Genomic DNA, 18,401 nt, shown 5'->3' on the forward strand with positions numbered 1-18,401 from the left:
ATTTTGTACTATGAGATAAATAATTTTTAGTAAGGAAAGGTCGAAGCTGTCAAATAGAAAAATAGGGATAAATTTTGAAGATTTTACTATACTTATTTGATAAGCTATAAATTCTGAAAATTTTATGGTAGAAAGGTATTTGAGTCTAGTTTCAAAAACATCAAGCGGATCTGAATTTAGAATTTTTTAGCCCAAGATATAAATAATTTAGTAACAATAACTCTAGTAGACAACTTTGAATGATCATATAAGTAAATAGTGAAAACATTTTATAAATATTTAGCTAGCATTGGTTACATTAAAAATGGATCCCACGACCAAGGCCAATTTGGCCCGAGTGGGCCACACGGGCACACACGGGCATGTGGGCACATTATTACCGAAATGATTCTAAGGTTGCACGGGTCGCCCAAGTCGACTGTGAACCTATTGTAAGGTCGGTAAGCGCTACTTAGACCCCTAAATGTGTGAAATTGACTGAATGATATTTGTACTAAACATATTAATATCTGAACTTAATATATATACTGAAATTGCGTAATGGCATATCATCCATAGTATGTTGCATTGTATTGGGTTGGGGGTTGTTATTCGGAGGAAGTGTACTAAAAGGCTTTAAGCCTAATTTACTGGCAGCTCAGCTGCAAAGTACTGGTTTGTGCCGCATTCGGTACTATTTAGAGTGTAGGTATGTGTGGGTTGATTATATCCCCACATGAAGTGTAGGGTTGGACGGAAATGGTGTGTAGAGGCTGGATGGGTAGGATTTTGCTACTACATAACTGTTACTGCTACCAGTACTATGATGCGCTAAGGCCCTACTGCATTTTTGACACTATATTGATATGGGCTAAGGCCCAAACTGTCACTGATATTGAAAAGGGCTTAGGCCCAAGACTGTTCAACTGTGCACTGTGAATAATGATTGTTTGTTTGCTTCTATGGGATTACACACTGAGTTTACGTAAACTCACCCTTTTTGTTTAATGTGCATAGGTAATCCCGAGACTTAGACAGTTCGGTGCGACGGAGGACTCAGCGGTGACCCCAATAATTTTTGGACTTCATGGTTTTCAATTTACGTTTTATGATTTAATTATTACTGATTATTTGGGTTGTAATTTAAGGATCCTCTAGGGTTTTGGTTTTAAATTTTGGGTTTTTATTTATTTATTTTACTTTATGGATTTATACCTACTGGTCGAAGGAAATTTGGTTTTCAAAAAGTTAAAGTATTTTCTAAACGCATGATTACATAGATTGTTTTACTAAATCTTTCGCAACGAGGGATGTTTTAGAAAAAATGTTTTAAATGAATAAAGACGTCTTCCTAAGTTCTAATAAAGGTTTACTAAAGATAATAACATGGAATATTTTCAACGTAACAAGGAGGTTTCAAAAACACTATCGTGTGATATTACCAAATACGGCCATAATGTCTAGGTTGGGTTTGGGGTGTTACATTTAGTGGATTAGAGCCAAGTTTCAAAACTCAGCTGTGGATTATGAGCTTTAAATTTGGTCTTTGAAAAATTGGTTTTTCAATTATTTGAAATATTTCTACTGAGTATGTGGTGCACCAAATCCCCAACGTCGGTCCTGTAAGTGTTCTGAAACTGATACATGCTATGATAATCTGAAACTAATAAATGTTATGATATTCTGAAACTATTGTAGGTAGTATACTGTGAAAACACTCTAGATAGTGTATATTGAGACTATAGAAAAATTGATAGAGACTGCGATTTGCAAAAATCACTCTAAATTACTGAAACTGTTAACATAAATCATCTGCTAGTAAATACAAAAACTGAAATTGATGTATACAGATAAATTTGAATAGACATGAGCACACGACACGAGGTATTCGTGTACGTGGTACTTAAGGCCGAGGTAGAGGCCATAGGAGGGTTCGATCTGAGTCATCTTCCCTGGGTAATATACCAAATTTGGACACGAGTGAGACTTCAGTGTCGTCTATTACTGAGACTGAGTCTCATGATTGCATCGCTGGGGACGACGCATTGTCCCAGGCTATATTGAGGATATTAGAGAGGGTCGCTGGGCCTAATACTAGATCTAGGGGACGTGGGTCAGTTACGGAATGACTTCGGTTCAATGGAGCTGAGCTCTTCAGGGGTTTCACTGGGGTCGCCCCTAATGTGGCCGAGTACTGGATTAAGGCCATGGAGAGGATCATGGATGACCTGGATTAGTTTGTAGTGGTGTTCATCGATGACATATTAGTTTATTCGAGGACTGAAGATGAGCATTATGAGCACCTTAGGATTGTTTTTCAGATTTTGAGGGAAAAATAGCTCTATGCTAAGTTCAACAAGTGCGAGTTTTGGTTACATGAAGTAACATTTCTGGGTCATGTGGTGTCTGCTGAGGGGATTCGAGTCGATCCTCAAAAAATTGAGGCTGTATTGGATTGGAAGCAGCCTAAGAATGTGTCTGAGATTCACAGTTTTTTGGGGCTGACAGGTTATTACCGACAGTTTGTGGAAGAATTTTCACTGATCACAGCACCCTTGACTAAGTTGCTACGTAAAGGTGTACCGTTTGACTGGACTAATGTGCAGCAAGAGAGCTTTGAGAAACTTAAGATTGTACTAACTGAGGCTTCTGTTTTGGTACAACCTAAAACTGAAAAGAAGTTGACGGTTTATAGTGATGCATCACATGTCAGTTTGGGATGTGTGTTAATGCAGGATGGTAAGGTGGTTGCATATGCGTCTCGTCAGCTTAAGACACACGAGGCGAACTATCTGACGCACGATTTGGAGTTGGCCATCGTAGTCTTTGCATTGAAAATCTGGAGGCATTATCTGTATGGTGAGAAGTGTATCATCTACACTGATCACAAAAGCCTCAAGTATCTCTTTACTCAGAAAGAGCTGAATCTAAGGCAACGAATATGGGTTGAGCTGCTTAAGGATTACGATTGTACCATTGAGTACCATCCTGGCAAGGACAATGTGGTGGCCGATGCGTTGAGCCGTAGGGCTATGACCGATCTGAGAGCGATGTTCACTCAACTTAGCCTATTCGACGATGGAAGTCTGTTGGCAGAACTTTAGGTCAAACCGAAATGGATTGAATAGATTTGAGGTAAACAGTTGGGGGATAAGTCTCTCAGGTTGCGTTATTGTCAGGTTAAGAATGGTTGCACTACAACTTTGGGATAAACAGTGATGGGGTACTTTGTTTACACGGTGGGATTTGTGTACCAAATGATAAGGATTTAAGGCAGTTGATTCTGAGAGAGGCACATGGTAATCCCTATGCTATGCATCCTGGCGGGAACAAGATATACCGAAATCTTCAGGAATGGTACTGGTGGCCAGGGTTGAAGCGTGAGACTACTGACTTCGTTGCTCGTTGTTTGATTTGTCAACAAGTTAAGGCTGAGCATCAGTTACCTTCGGGTTTGCTGCAGCCAGTTAAGATACCGTTATGGAAATGAGAACGAGTAACGATGGACTTCGTTAATGGGTTGCCTCTAACACCCACTAAGAAGGATTCTGTCTAGGTCATCGTGGATCGATTGACTAAGTCTACTCACTTCATCCAGGTAAGGATAGACTTTTCTCTTTAAAAATTAGCTAAACTTTACATATCAGAAATAATGAGACTGTATGGGGTACCTGTCTCGATCATTTCTGATAGGGATCCTCATTTCACGTCTCGATTTTTAAAGAAGCTTCATGAGGCTCTGGGTTCAAGATTAAACTTCAGTATTACTTTTCATCTTTAGACAAATGGTCAGTTGGTGAGGGTGATTCAGATACTGGAGGACATGTTGAGGAGCTGTGTTATTAATTTCCAACGTAGTTGGGAGGAGTACTTGCCGCTAGTAGAGTTTGCCTACAATAATAACTTCTAGTCTAGCATCTAGATAGCACCTCACGAGGCATTGTACGGTCATAAGTGTCGCACTCCTTTATGTTGGACAAAGTTAGGCAAGCGACGTGTTCTAGGTTTTGAGTTGGTCGCTGAGACAGAGGATAAGGTTAGATTGATTCAGGATCGTTTGAAAGTAGCTTCTGACAAACAAAAATTTTATGTGGATTTGAAGAGGCGTGGGATCGAGTATTCTGTGGGGGACTTAGTTTTTCTCAAAGTCTCACCATGGAAAAACGTTCTAAGGTTCGGTTGCAAAGGCAAGCTAAGCCCTCGGTTTATTAAATCTTACCGCATTTTGAAACTCGTGGGACCTGTCGCTTATCAGTTGGAGTTACCTCCGAAGTTGAGGTGCTACCGCTCTGATCCAACGCATGTTGTTTCTGTTGAGGAGATTGAGGTTAGGCCAAACTTGACCTTCGAGGAGGCGTCGGTTCAGATTCTAGAGCGTGATGTAAAGGTCTTTCAGAAAAAGTCTATTCCCTTAGTGAAGGTTTTGTGGCGTAATCATAGCACTGAGGAGGCCAAGTGGGAGCCTAAGGATATGATGTGTCAGCAGTATCCTCACCTATTCTGATCAGGTAAATTTCAAGGACGAAATTTTCTTTTAGAGGGGTAGAGTTGTAACGCCCCAAAATTTCTAGTTTTGTTATTGTGAAAATATGACACAAATATCTATCTGCTTCAGTGGTTAAGTGTTCTAGGTGTATGTATGAGGTCCCAAGTTCAAGCCTTGACTTGGGCAAATTTTGGTATTTTTATGAATAAAGCCTTATCATTAGACAGTAGACTTATAGTTAAAAGTTGGTAAAAATATATCAGAATGGGCCTACGGGCCTGGTGGCTAAGGTGTGTGTTAGCGGGTGGGAGGTCTGGAGTTCAAGTCCTAAATGAGCAAGGGAATTAGTTTTTTTTACTTGGCCATGTGGCATGGTGGAGTCCTAGTCAAATTGAAATTTCGAGTAATAGAGTTGTTGTGGGAGGTTAGAGAGAGAATTAAGGAGATGAGTTGCCATATTTTTATGCATTATCTTTTTGTTTAGTTTTTTTTTCAAATTTCAGACTCTTTTCCACCATTTTGACGTTTTCTCTCTTTTCCCCCACTCTCAATTTTTGATTTTCCTCTTTTTTTTTCTAAATAATAAATCCTAGCTGCTGAATTTCCTTTGAATCGCCCTTTCCTTTTCGTTGTGTTTCTTCATCTTTTCCCCTTTGTGCAAGCGTGCAATTGTGTTGTACGGTAATTTTCTGTTTTATTAAAATCGAATGTTACTCTAGATAAGGGATTAAGAGGTGTTTTGTTGACTATTTAGGAGTCGATAACATTCGTCGATTTGACTCGAAGTGGTGATCGTTTAGTAAACGTATAGGGTATGCATTTTCTTGTGTTTGGGCGAGTGGTTTTGGCTTTGAATTCGTTATTAACTTTGTTGAAATCTTCATTAATGAGGCATGGTTATTTTTACAGCAGCGAATCGTTTTGGTTGCTATCTCCCTCGTGTTGAGTAGTGGTGAAATTGTGCGAAGTTAGAAGGTTTTTAGTGATCTCGGGATTGCGTAAGTAGCAAAAACAATACAGGTGTGTACCTAAAATGCAAAAAATAGGATTCGGTGAAAAGCTGAAATTGCTTGTTTTTGAGACATAAGAGAAATAAGTGAAAATTATGCGAAAAATTGTAAGGAAATAAGGGTGTTATAATCTTGGAAATCAACATTCTGCATTAAAATAGTTTTGGATAGCAGCAGTAGTCTAACTTTGAAAAATCATCTAAAATAGTGAAAATTGAGTTAGAGGTTGAATAAATTATGAAATTAAATTTTGTTGGGTCTAGTTTTTCATGAAATAAATAGTGTAAGCAATGAAATTGTAAGTTATGAGATATAATGAATTTTGTTAGACAAGGTCAGAATGGTTTAGGGTTCCCCTATTCTAACTTTGGAAAATCATCAAAAATTGTAAAAAATAATAATTAGGGGCTGAAATTTATAATTTTAAATCCTTATTGAGTCTATTTTCAAGAGAAACAAATGGAACCATCATCCAAATTTCGTACTATGAGATAAATAATTTTTAGTAAGGAAAGGTTGAAGCTGTCAAACAGCAGAATAGGGATAAATTTGAAGATTTTACTGTACTTATTTGATAAGTTATAAATTTTGAAATTTTATGGTAGAAAGGTATTCGGGTCTAGTTTCGAAAACATCAAGCGGATCTTAATTTGATATTCTGTAGCTCAAGATATAAATAATTTAGTGACAATGACTCAAGTAGACAGCTCTAAATGATCATATAAGTAAATAGTGAAAACATATATGAATATTTAGCTAGCATTGGTTACATTAAAAATGGATCACATGGCCAAGGCCAATTTGGCCTGAGTGGGTCACATGGGCACATACGGGTGTGTGGGCCCATTATTACCGAAATGATTCTAAGGTTGCACGGGTCACCCAAGTCAACTGTGAACCTAATGTAAGGTTGGTAAGCGCTACTTAGACCCCTAAATGTGTGAAATTGATTGAATAATATTTGTACTGAACATGTAAATATCTGAACTTAATATATATACGGAAATTGCATAATAGCATATCATCCATGGTATGTTGCATTGCATTGGGTTGGGGGTTGTTATTCGGAGGAAGTGTACTGAAAGGCTTTAAGCCTAATTTACTGACAGCTGAGCTGCAAACTACTATTTTGTGCCACATTCGGTACTACTTGGAGTGGAGGGATGGGTGGTTGATTATATCTCCATATGGAGTGTAGGGTTGGACGGAGATGGTGTGTTGAGGCTGGATGGGTAGAATTTTGCTACTGCATAACTGTTATTGCTACTGATACTGTGATGGGCTAAGGCCCTACTGTATTTTTGACACTATATTGAGATGGGCTAAGGCCCGAACTGTCACTGATACTGAAAAGGGCTTAGGCCCAAAACTGTTCAACTATACACTGTGAATATTGATTTTTTTTGTTTCTGCGGGATTACACACTGAGTTTATGTAAACTCACCCTTTTTGTTTAATGTGCACAGGTAATCCCCAGACTTAGATGGTTCAGTGCGACAGAGGACTCAGTGGTGACCACAGTAATTTTTGGACTTCATGGTTTTCAATTTACGTTTTATGATTTAATTATTATTGATTATTTGAGTTGTAATTTAAAGACCCTTTGGGACTTTAGTTTTAATTTTTGGTTTTTATTTATTTATTTTACTTTATGGATTTATACCTACTGGTCGTAGGAAATTTGATTTTCAAAAAGTTCAAGTGTTTTCTAAACGCATGATCATATAGACTGTTTTACTAAAGCTTCCGCAATGAGGGATGTTTCAAAACAAATGTTTTAAATGAATAAAGACGTCTTCCTAAGTTCTAATAAAGGTTTACTAAAGATAATAATATGGAATGTTTTCAACGTAACAACGAGGTTTCAAAAACACTATTGTGTAACATTGCCAAATACGGCCATAACGTCTAGACTGGGTTTGGAGTGTTACACTAGAAGTGTAAGGGTAGCAACCCTAGTTAATTATACTAGGGTTTGTGACTGCCTTTGGACGTACCAACGTCTATAGTAAGAACGTTGCACAAAATATATCAAATAGGTGGTGTTTGCAAGTATACGAGTTAAGTTGTATTATAGTTACAATGAAATAGGATAGTACTCCAAAGATCGTACCCAAGAGAGGCGAGCACTAAATTAACCCTAACCTAAACACAAATAAAGCTAATTAGTACTTTTAATAAATTATATTACAAATAAACATAAAGAATTTTTTTGGTATTTTTGTAAATAAAGAATAAAATAATAAAAAGAAAAAGACTTTGAGAAATTTAATATAGAAACTGAATCAGATATGAGCATAAGTGATTAGCTCGCTTTAGTAATCATAACTAACTATTTTTTTGGGCTCCCTGTTCGATCAACTAGTCGTTACCCTAGCAGGATCTCTTGATCTTCCACTAGACTAATGAGTCGACAAGAACTACTTATCTCTCGACCTCACAGTCTAGATCGATTTGAGGCCAAGTTGTTCACAGATAGGCCATACCAATTTTGGGTTAATTCCCACCTAGATGACTTCCTAGGGTCATCAAGCCTAGTGTAAGTTCTTCCTCTTACGAACAACTGATCCGCTAAGAAAACCCTACACAACAATCAATTAATCATACATTCACTTGCTAATCCCCCATAAAAGGATTAATTCCTTATGAATCTCAAAAACATAATAAACTTGATGCAAAAGATAAACATTAATAATAAATCAAGACAAAGTTTAAGAGAATCCTGAATTGTATTGATTGAAGCACGAAATCGACAAAGAGTTGACAAAGTTCTACAAATCAGATCTATCAACATATGCAAATAGCAAAACTGAAAATAATCTAAGCCTAATAAAAAGAAAAATTAAAAACTAAAATTACAAAAAAAAATTATAAAGTATGAAAGTTGTGCCTTAACAAGTGTTTAAGAGCTTATTTATAGCGCTAGGGTTGTCGTTGTCCTCAACCCTAGGTCAGTTGACACTCTCGTGCTTAATATTTGATTGTGCAGACCAAATGCCCCTGGCTCATAATTATTTCCCGTACAGGACTGATGCCGCGACACCCTAGTACCTGTGTCGCGACATTGAAGACAGTATGCTCGTACTCATGGTATCTTCAGGGGTATGCCACGACATCCCTTAGCTATGTCGTGACACCAAAGGTAGGCTCGATATTCTTGTATTCTGCTTCCTATGTTGCGACGCCAAGCTCCCTGTGTTGCAATGCAATACCCAGTATTGAGTTTGTACCCCTTCTAATGGTCTCCTGCACACTCAGTAAGTATATTAGCTCACCCTTAGGCCTAATTTAGCCCCTAAGGTCAATAAAAGACGCAAATACATTTTTATTGTATGTAAATGAAATTATAAAAACTCAACTAAAACATAATAAAAGTACTTGTAATCAAGCTCCTTAAGTGCGAAAACTAGTTTAATCTACTACATCGAATTATGACAGATCAGTTTGTCGTCCCTCTCTTAAACATAAGGGGCTTTTAGACCTTTCTCTTATCAGGTCTAATTACAAGTACTTCTTGGACTTTTAACCCAGTACTTTATAATTCGATCCAACCCGGTACTTGTTTTTCTATTTCCCAAAGTAAACATCTCAAATTAATAAATTATTTCCTAATTAAATAATTTTCTCAATCCAATTCTAATCCCGTTAAAATCATGACGATTTTACTGTAAAAGAATCTATGAGAAAATATATTTAATAGTTCTATATTCAATGGGTTTACTATGACCAAATGATTTATTTCCATTTTCAAACTTCATTTAATTTGAAAACCATAATTCATTTCCAAGTCATTTTCATTTTTCATTTTGGAGAAAACCACATTCAATTCCAAATATTTTCATTTCTTGATTTTTATTTTCATTTTGGAGAAAATCATATTCATTTCCAAATGTTTCTCATTTCTCCATTTTCACAATTTGTATCCATTTCTATTCATTTTATTCAACATGCAATTTATTTTTGGTTTCAACGAGGTAGCGCAGAGACCAATTAGACATATCCAATTAGGTCTCAAATTATTTATAATTAAGTTCTAGGTTTTCACCTATTAATTATAAGCTCATTTACAAAGTCATTCCAATATAGTATCATGATTGAGCTCTTCCTAACGACATACCATTACAAAAGCAACTCAATCAGTTCTCGTCCAATGACCTTATCATAAGTGTGTTACCCTCATAGGATATCCTTAATCTCTTTAGGATAAATTCGTTCTCCCAATATGATCCTGTTTTATCTCATTGTAACCATTACATCTTTCCTTCATGAAAAGTCAATTACTATGTAACATCCTATACCCAACCCAATCGTCAGGTTCAAGTACCAAATGCCACAATTAGACCATATTACTTAACAACATATTTCCAATTTATTTATTTCTATGTCAGATTTAATGTTATGTTCCCATAAAACTTTAATCCAATTAATTAACTATCCATAATATTTCCATAAATGAACATCATATGAAACATTCTATTTTATGACTAGCTAACTTAGTCTAATGTTTTTTTACAAGCATATCCATCTATTGAAATATTTATACACGTAATCTGACAAATTGGATTCTACTTTATTACATATTCAATCCCCGAGGAATAGATTATAAGGGAACCCTTCTATATGCATGATACCACATCAAAGAATTCTATATGGATTCTGCGAGGTTTGGCTTTGTCCATTCGCACAATAACCATGTCAGCCTTTGATCTTGCAATCAAGGAAAACCACTCATAAGTTCGAATGATCTTAGTGAGTTTCTATACATCAATTATTAAATAATATGTATTGATATTACGAGTAATAAGGATGAATGCACGTAAATAAACTCCTTGAGTTTCATATAAGCTCTTGCAAATTGGATGGCGTGGTCGACGCCTATAAGTTCTCTTTGAATGAATCATTAGCAGACATATCGAGGGCGGATTTGGATGTAATCATACTCTTTCTGACACCCTTTTTTTGAGACTTGACTTGTCAAGCTTCACCTCATGATTTTATTCTACCTTGTTGGTTTGACTCATCAAAAGATAGCCACATAAGCAGGCATACAGAATGTCAATTAACCTTGGTGGGCTTGTAGGCATTTCACCAAAAAGGTGGATTCTTACCTTGATTCCTTCGTGTTAAACTCAACATCGTCTTACTCTATTATCTCGACATTTACTTACACCCTCGTATGTGGCCTTTGAGTATAGGTTCTGGCGAATAGTTTTAAGAACTACTCCTTTCTTGTATAAATGTACTTGTAAGATAGCCTCGCTAGCTTTCCTTTTTAAGATAGTTCAAATAGATATTCCTCTTCATTCGATAGTCCTTGACGGACTTTCCAAAACCAATATTCCTTGGCAGACTTCCCTTCATTAGATAGTCCTTGGCAGACATTCCACCTAAGATAGTCCTTGGCAGACTTCTCTTTCTGGCGACCTCTTTGCCATGAAGCAATTAGAAATAGAGTCTAGAGAATCGTCTCGCTTTCTCATAACCAATGTTGGCTTGTTCATTACCCCTGATGGACTCTTAATGGCAAATACATATTTGCAATTACTCTGAAAGAAAAATCCCTTTTCCCACGCATATCCATGTGCAAGACGCTTTCACATATTCCCCATACCTTCGCATCTTGGATGGACCTCTTATTAGCACACTTGTTAGTCTTCCCACGCGATTCATATAGTAATTTTCACGTGTATGCACTAATGGGCTTCCCTGTTTATTGTCCTAGCAGACTTCCTTTTCACCATAAAGGTGAACCTGTTCTCCACTGGATCATGCCATGGCTAGCCATAGACTTTCGACTCTGATGATTTAGTAGACCATTTTCATGGTGACGCTCCATAGAGCCAGTAGATTATTTTCATGATGCCATTATATAGAGCTAGTAGATCATTTCCACGATGTTGCTCCGTAGAGTCAGTAGACCATTTATCCAACCAAACCTCCTGAGCTCCTCTTTTTTTAACACGAACACCTACGTGTTCGCTTGCAAAGCCAAACTATTATCATATTTCAGTGACTCCAATTCCATTTCAATCTGCCCATTCCTTCATTACGCTAATTTTCCTATCTTCACTAACCCGCCAATACTTCCCTTCGTACTCCACATTTTATAAACAAGTATATCATGTACATCATTACAATCAACACAATTTATTCTTGCAACTCTCTTACTTGCATAGACCTATGCATGCATATGTTCCCCATACAATCCTAGACAACAACACTCTTACACAGCCAAAAACTCAAACCAAACTCAATACAAAACATACAAACAACATAACAACTAGTGAACATCCAAACGTGGAGTACAGAAACTCATATGCTGTCATTCCTCCCTTACAACTTAGCTTTTCCAACAGCCGGAGTCTCTTCTATCCTAGTTAACTAAGCATGATAACCAAATATATCGATTAAATCGAAGGCATTCATGCTTTAAAATCCAAAATCTAGAAACTTATAGAAACCTTTCAATTTTTTTTACAAAAACCCCCAAACTTCTCTTTTTCTCAAATCCACGGGTACAGAAAGATTTAGAAGCTTACCAGTTCATCATATTCTTAACTTTTTAGACTCAATTCTCATGTTCACCGCTCCATACAAAGCTTTCCTTGGATATTCTCTTCTTCAGAACAACTAAATAAGAAGATGAAGAATAGAAGAAAATGAAACAAGATTGAGAAAAATTTCCCCCCAAAATAATACTTCTCGGCTATATATATAATATTACACGCAGGATCACCTAAAAACCTCATCAAAACCAACAGTTGACATCATTATGTTTCCCACTCAGGAATAAGCCAGTTCCAACGTAACTTAACCAGAATTATAACCCAATTATTTGTTATTCAACCACAAAAAATTTCAACTTTTTTTACAGTAGAGGCTGTCAAACATATGGTTTCTTTCAATTAACTCCCAACTTTTTTCTAAATTTTGAACTTTAATAGACACCGAGTGTGTCATACTATCAAATAGAAATCAAGGCATTCATGACAAAGACAAACGACTCATGTTCACGTTTACTTTTCATCAACCATGTAATGCCAATGAGAGGATATCATTTACCCATATCTCAATATATAAATTCCACTGTTGTGAATGACGGTACATATTGCAAAAGTCGTATACCCAACGCACCAGCTTTTGATTCCTTATCTATTTGAACTTAGGCTTTTACTTACATTAAAGTATACGAGTCACGCATACATAGTTCATCATCCATTCAAGATTAAGGTATGCCACACTTTGAACGTCATAAGTGAATAAATCTATAAACGGATTCAGAGTCTATTCTTTTTAGGTTCAGTCCGATGAACTGTTAGTCCAGACAGCCACATCTATGTCTCTATCTTCTGGGAGTCATCCGCTCTGATGCCCAAGACAAGACATCTCCCTAATTGGACTTAATAGACGACATATTAGTCTTTCAATTGGTTTGCTAATTTCTGATTAGACTAAGGATAGGTTTAGGTTCGTTTGCTAATATAAGTTGCCTTTCCGTATTACGATCCGACCACATAATACCACTTAGTATTAGTTAAACATTAGACAACCAATGAGTTATTATTTGCTTCTATTTTGCTTTACATGCAAAAACCATATGAGAAAAATTATAAAAAGTATATTAATGTAATCATGAATAATTTTATTAACCAATCTGTTTGAAAAAAATACAAGTGTATATAGACGAAAATATTACATTTATGGCACCAGGTCCAACACTCGACCCATCATGCTTCATGGTCGTGAGTCGTGCCATTAAGGTACTAGTGAGTGACTTATCCGTAGAACGGAATCGTTCTACCACAAACATAATATATTCTTTTGCATTTTCAATTTGTGGAATTGTGGTCTTAATGTTGTTGGCAATAATCATCCGCAAAAACATAATGCTCAATCTATTTGATCGTTCCCATTGTTTATGGTAAAAAATCTCTTCCTCATTGCTTGAATCAGTAATAGCAGCATATTTATCTTGTAATAGTGCCAAGTCCAAATCCAAAAAACTTAAATAGAACTTGACTTGTTCACTCTATTAAAAGAAGTTTAACCCTTTAGATAAAATAAATGATAAAACTTGCAAATGAAGAAAAATCGCTACAAAATAATTCATAAAAGAAAAACAATACATAAATGCTCAAATATTGAATTCAGATATGCAAACAATCCAAGTATATTCTAGTTCTCCTCTGATTAGATACTACAATATACTATCTTCATCAAATATATATGTTGTCTTCGGACATTCAAATATATGTATCTAACAAAAATATTTTCACTATTCAGAGAATAAGTAATTCACTTTTGAGCAAATTAAGAAATTTTAATGAGTAGTGAAAGTCAACCATCCAATTTTCCATTATAAGTATTTAATTAAATAATTACATGAATATTGACAAAATAACATAATTAACATCTATAAAACTTTTTAATTGACCATTTTAATAACTAATAAAGTAACATCACATACATATCAAACTTAAGATGAATATATTATATAAAAATCATAATTAACAATTATTAATGATTTAATTTTCAATAATAATAATCATGGTAATATAAAATAAAAATTTATCGCATCATAATCGCAAAATCTAATGCCATGGCTACATAATAGTTTCTCTTGATGCGGTTTGCAATATCATGAAAAGAAATAAAAAATTGCATCATTACTTCATTACAAATCATAAGGTGTGGAGGTACATGGATTTCCAATTCCCATGTAACTATGAGGTGAATAGGCCTATATTTTTATTAACCAAAACATTTATATTAATGTATTTATTAATCAATCTGTTTGAAAAAAATAATATAAGTGTACATAGATGAAAATATTACATTTATGGCATCAGGTTTAACACTCGACCCATCATGCTTCATGGTCATGAGCCATGCCATTAAGGTACTAGTGAGTCACTTATCCACAGAACGAAATCGTTCTTCCACAAACATAATATATTCTTTTGCACTTTCAATTTGTAGAATTGTGGTATTAATGTTGTTGGCAATAATCATTCGGAAAAACATAATGCTCAATCTGTTTGGTCGTTCCCATTGTTTATGGTACAATATATAGGTGAAGTGGTTACAACTAATCAACTAATCATATCAAATCATCTTGGAAAAGTAAAGATAAAACTTGTACACAAATTGATTTAGAGAAATAAGTACCTAATAACATCATTTCAATACTAACTCTTCTTGTTTCAACAAGTTATCTAAACAAACAGACTAAGCAAAAAGCATATTAAGTTCTGCACTTACAAACTCTGCTCGCATTTTATTTGGGGGTTCGCCAAAGCCCTTAACAATTCGCACTAGCCAGTTTGTGAGGTGATTCACACATTGATAACATCTTGGTTGAGCTCGCATCTTTGTTGAGCTCGCAACTTTGAATGAGCTCGCAAGTTTGGATGGGCTCGCAGCTTTGCGACCTGAGTTCGCCATTAAATGAATGGCCACTTCGTAACAAAAGGATCAAAGGTACACTTATCAAAACCTTATATTTTACCTTTAAACATTAGATTTGCTTTTCTTGAAGGCCAAGATCATTAGATTTGCTTGATAATGAACGCTTTGAATTCATATTTTAGAAGGAGATTTTTGTGGATAAATACTTCAATTTAAAATGGTATTTTATCCCCCAAATGTTACTTGGGGAAGTTGCCTTATTTTGCCTATAAATAGGCAATGCCGATGCACATTGGATACATCTTTTGGGAGTGTATTTACTTGAGCTACTACCATCTTCTTTGCTTGTATTTGCTTTGTTTATTTCACTCTTTATATAGGCTTTCTTAGTGGGTGAGTAATTGTAACTATTGGGCATATTTGTTGGGGTTACAATTGCTTCTTGTTGCAACTATTGGGCATATTTGTTGGGGTTACAATTACTTGTTATTGTAGCGGTAGATTAGGCTTTAGCCAATAAATTTTTGAATTTATTATTAAATAAATCGTTCATTGATAAAACTATGTAGATTAAAATTTTTATCCGAGCCGTGTTAAAAAAATCATGTGTGTGAATCTCTCTTTAAAAACTGTTGTTAAGCTATCTTATTCCAAACTATGTTAGAACATTAGTTGACACATCGAATTGGGATAGGGAGCAAACTGACTTCTTTTTCAACTCCTCCTTGATGGCGGTTCTGTTGGTTGTAGGTATGACGGCCTGCCATTGTTGGCTTCTTCGATCACTCTCCTTCCTCCCTTGTTGCATGCCGTAGCCACCAAAAGTTGTGGTGGCTAGGGTTTGTTTCTTTGGGATTGAGTTGGACCTTGATTGCCCAAGTACTCATTGTTTGAATTATTTTGGACTTTTGAGCCTCCTTATTCAGTTGCTAAAAAAATTGCAAATTAGTCCACTTTAATTTCTTGAATTTTATAATCATATTTGTAAAATATATTTCATAGGTCAAAGATGGTGTTCTATACCGAACTAAACTTTAGTATAAGAGATTTAGAATCTTCTCTAGAACCACGACATTCTCTCAACTCTACGGTATTTAATGGTACATTATTTGTATTCATGAACCAGTCCATATATATTGATTTTCAGAGTTTAAGGTTTTGGCTCCTTTATCCCATAATTTACCTAAAGCAATGCTCTGAAATTATTTTGCTTGCATGGCTGTTTATTGATGACCTGGTATTGGCTTTTGTGGATGGTGTAAAATGTAAAGAAAGTGCTGCTTGTAATATTCAGAGACATGGACTATGAGTACGACACAAGAAGAAAAGCATGTTTGGCATTATGTTGAATGATAGTAACGAGAAATTTATGACACACACACATACGTACACACAGAATCCTCAAGTCCTCTGCACAAATCTCTCAGTGACAGTTTTTACATTATTACTGGTATCAGTTTAATAACAATGATCTGATTTGATTTCTAGCTTTCTCAAACAAAATGACTGAGGCCTTCTTCCACAGTGGTGTATTTCACTTCAGGGTAGAGCTCAGAAGCTTCGTATCCGAATGATGGATCGATCTCGAAGTTGGTGCAGTCACCATTGACAAAGATTGAGTGACTGATGGCCAACACAATATTGATTGGGATTGGAGACTCTGCAAGAATTTGATAAAATGCATGAATAAATAACCAAAGTATAATAAGATTCCTATGAACAAATCCAAAATAAGAGCAGGAGATTTTATCAACCTTGGATCTGTTTGAGAAGTTGGTCCTCAGGAACATATGTTTTCTCAAGGGCTTTGCCAATCAACTTCTCCCACAGGGCGATGAGCTCGTTAAATGAGTAGGTGTTCTTGGGAGGCTTGATGAATAGAGTCTTGTTCGCTGTTCTGGGGTCATCGACAGCTTTGATGGTGTACGTTCCGATGTCAGCTTCATGGTTGAAAACAGCTGCAAATGGTGATGGCAGATGCTTTATTTAATCTCTAAAACTAAGCGGTCATCAAGTTTCTGATTAGAAATGCTTTGCTTACCTTTAGGATTTCCATCACCTAGAATAACCACCTTGTCTCTTGGGGGAGAGGTGGCTCCTGGCTGCGACAATGTAGGAAGAAAATAGCCTGCAAAGCAGTTAGCAGGCACATAAGTGTAAGGGATCCCTTCAGCCTCAACAGCACGACGGATTTGAGCCTTGATTGCGAATGTCGATTTTGCTGGCTCAACCGCATTGTTCTTGTCCACGTCCATTCCAAATTCCGATGGGAAAAATCTCTGATCAAAATCCGTTAGAATAGAGTGAGAAAATGGTAAGTTGTTGGGTCCAGAGTCACCAAAATGTGTTCAATTTTTTTTTTTGGGTATAAACCACAAGTGCCCGCGTCCAAGAAAGATATTCAAGTAAAGTTCTCTTAATAATGTGGAGTCCAGAAGTCGAGCTTGGTTCAAATGCATGGTGTGAATTTCATATGCGTATAAAAGTAAATCTAAAACTGTTTAAGTTGTTCTACTGTACTAGGGTTAGTAAGGGTAGATTTAGATGGGCGATTGGGTGCGGTGCGATGCGTTTAGTTTACTTTTTGTCTCACATTACAGTATCTAATTTTACCATCACCGTTGTTTTTACACTACACGCATATAAACACACCGCCCATCCAAAACTCACCCTAAATAGTAAATACTACGCATCTACAGCATCATTTACGATAACTACCAGCACATGGTGGGTCCATTCCACCAAAGTGGCCTCATACGGGTTTAATAATATCAAAGTGGTTGCAGCTAATTTGATTTACAGTGATGTAAGATACTATGCTGAAGCCAAACTTGAATATAAAACAAATTAAAGAGAGGAAACACCCACCTTGACATTCCCAGCTTCTTTAATAGCAGCAATGATCTTAACTTGATCTGCTAACTGCATTTGACCCACAACCGAAATCACCACATCAACTTGCTTTATTGCCTTGACCAAACTCTCATGGTCGTACATATCCCCCTGCATGACACAACAATAAAAAATAAAGATATGTCACAGCCAGCCATGGATGTATGTGAAGAAGTAAAAGGCTACTACTTACTAACAACAAATGGACCCCTAAGTTCTTGAAGTTGTCGACAAGTTTTCCCTTAACAGGGTCGGAGACGGTGGACTCCCTTACAAAAACGAAAGTGGGATGACCCTCTTTTGCACTGGCTTCCACAATGAACTTTCCCAGATATCCAGTTCCTCCGATGATCAAAACCTTGCTCTTTTCAGCCATTGAAGAGTTTCTTCAGCTATAGAAACGACAACCCAGATGAGAGATGTATTGGTACAAATGTATTTGCGATGGTATTTGAATTTGATGCACTATTTATGGTTGAAGTTGGAAGAGCCTTGTTAGTGGGAACTTCGTGCCTCGTGGGTCCATAGAACCAAAATAGAAAAAAAGGGCCCATGCTCCATGAAACCAATGAGAAAAAGACGGAACTGCTCATGGTTCATGGTCCACGTATCACTCTTTAAAATGA

General features: G+C 36.2%; 1 protein-coding gene across 1 annotated transcript; it reads right to left on the reverse strand.

Moving 5' to 3' along the window:
• Positions 1-16,376: 16,376 nt before the first annotated feature.
• LOC107922367 (isoflavone reductase-like protein) lies at positions 16,377-18,151 on the reverse strand. Its single transcript, NM_001327203.1, is given in 5 exon segments — positions 16,377-16,543; positions 16,638-16,841; positions 16,925-17,162; positions 17,752-17,886; positions 17,969-18,151. Coding segments are annotated over 5 exon segments (927 nt in total).
• Positions 18,152-18,401: the final 250 nt, after the last annotated feature.

This window comes from Gossypium hirsutum, chromosome D01 (genome assembly GCF_007990345.1).
Source record: "Gossypium hirsutum isolate 1008001.06 chromosome D01, Gossypium_hirsutum_v2.1, whole genome shotgun sequence".
Taxonomy (NCBI): Eukaryota; Viridiplantae; Streptophyta; class Magnoliopsida; order Malvales; family Malvaceae; genus Gossypium; species Gossypium hirsutum.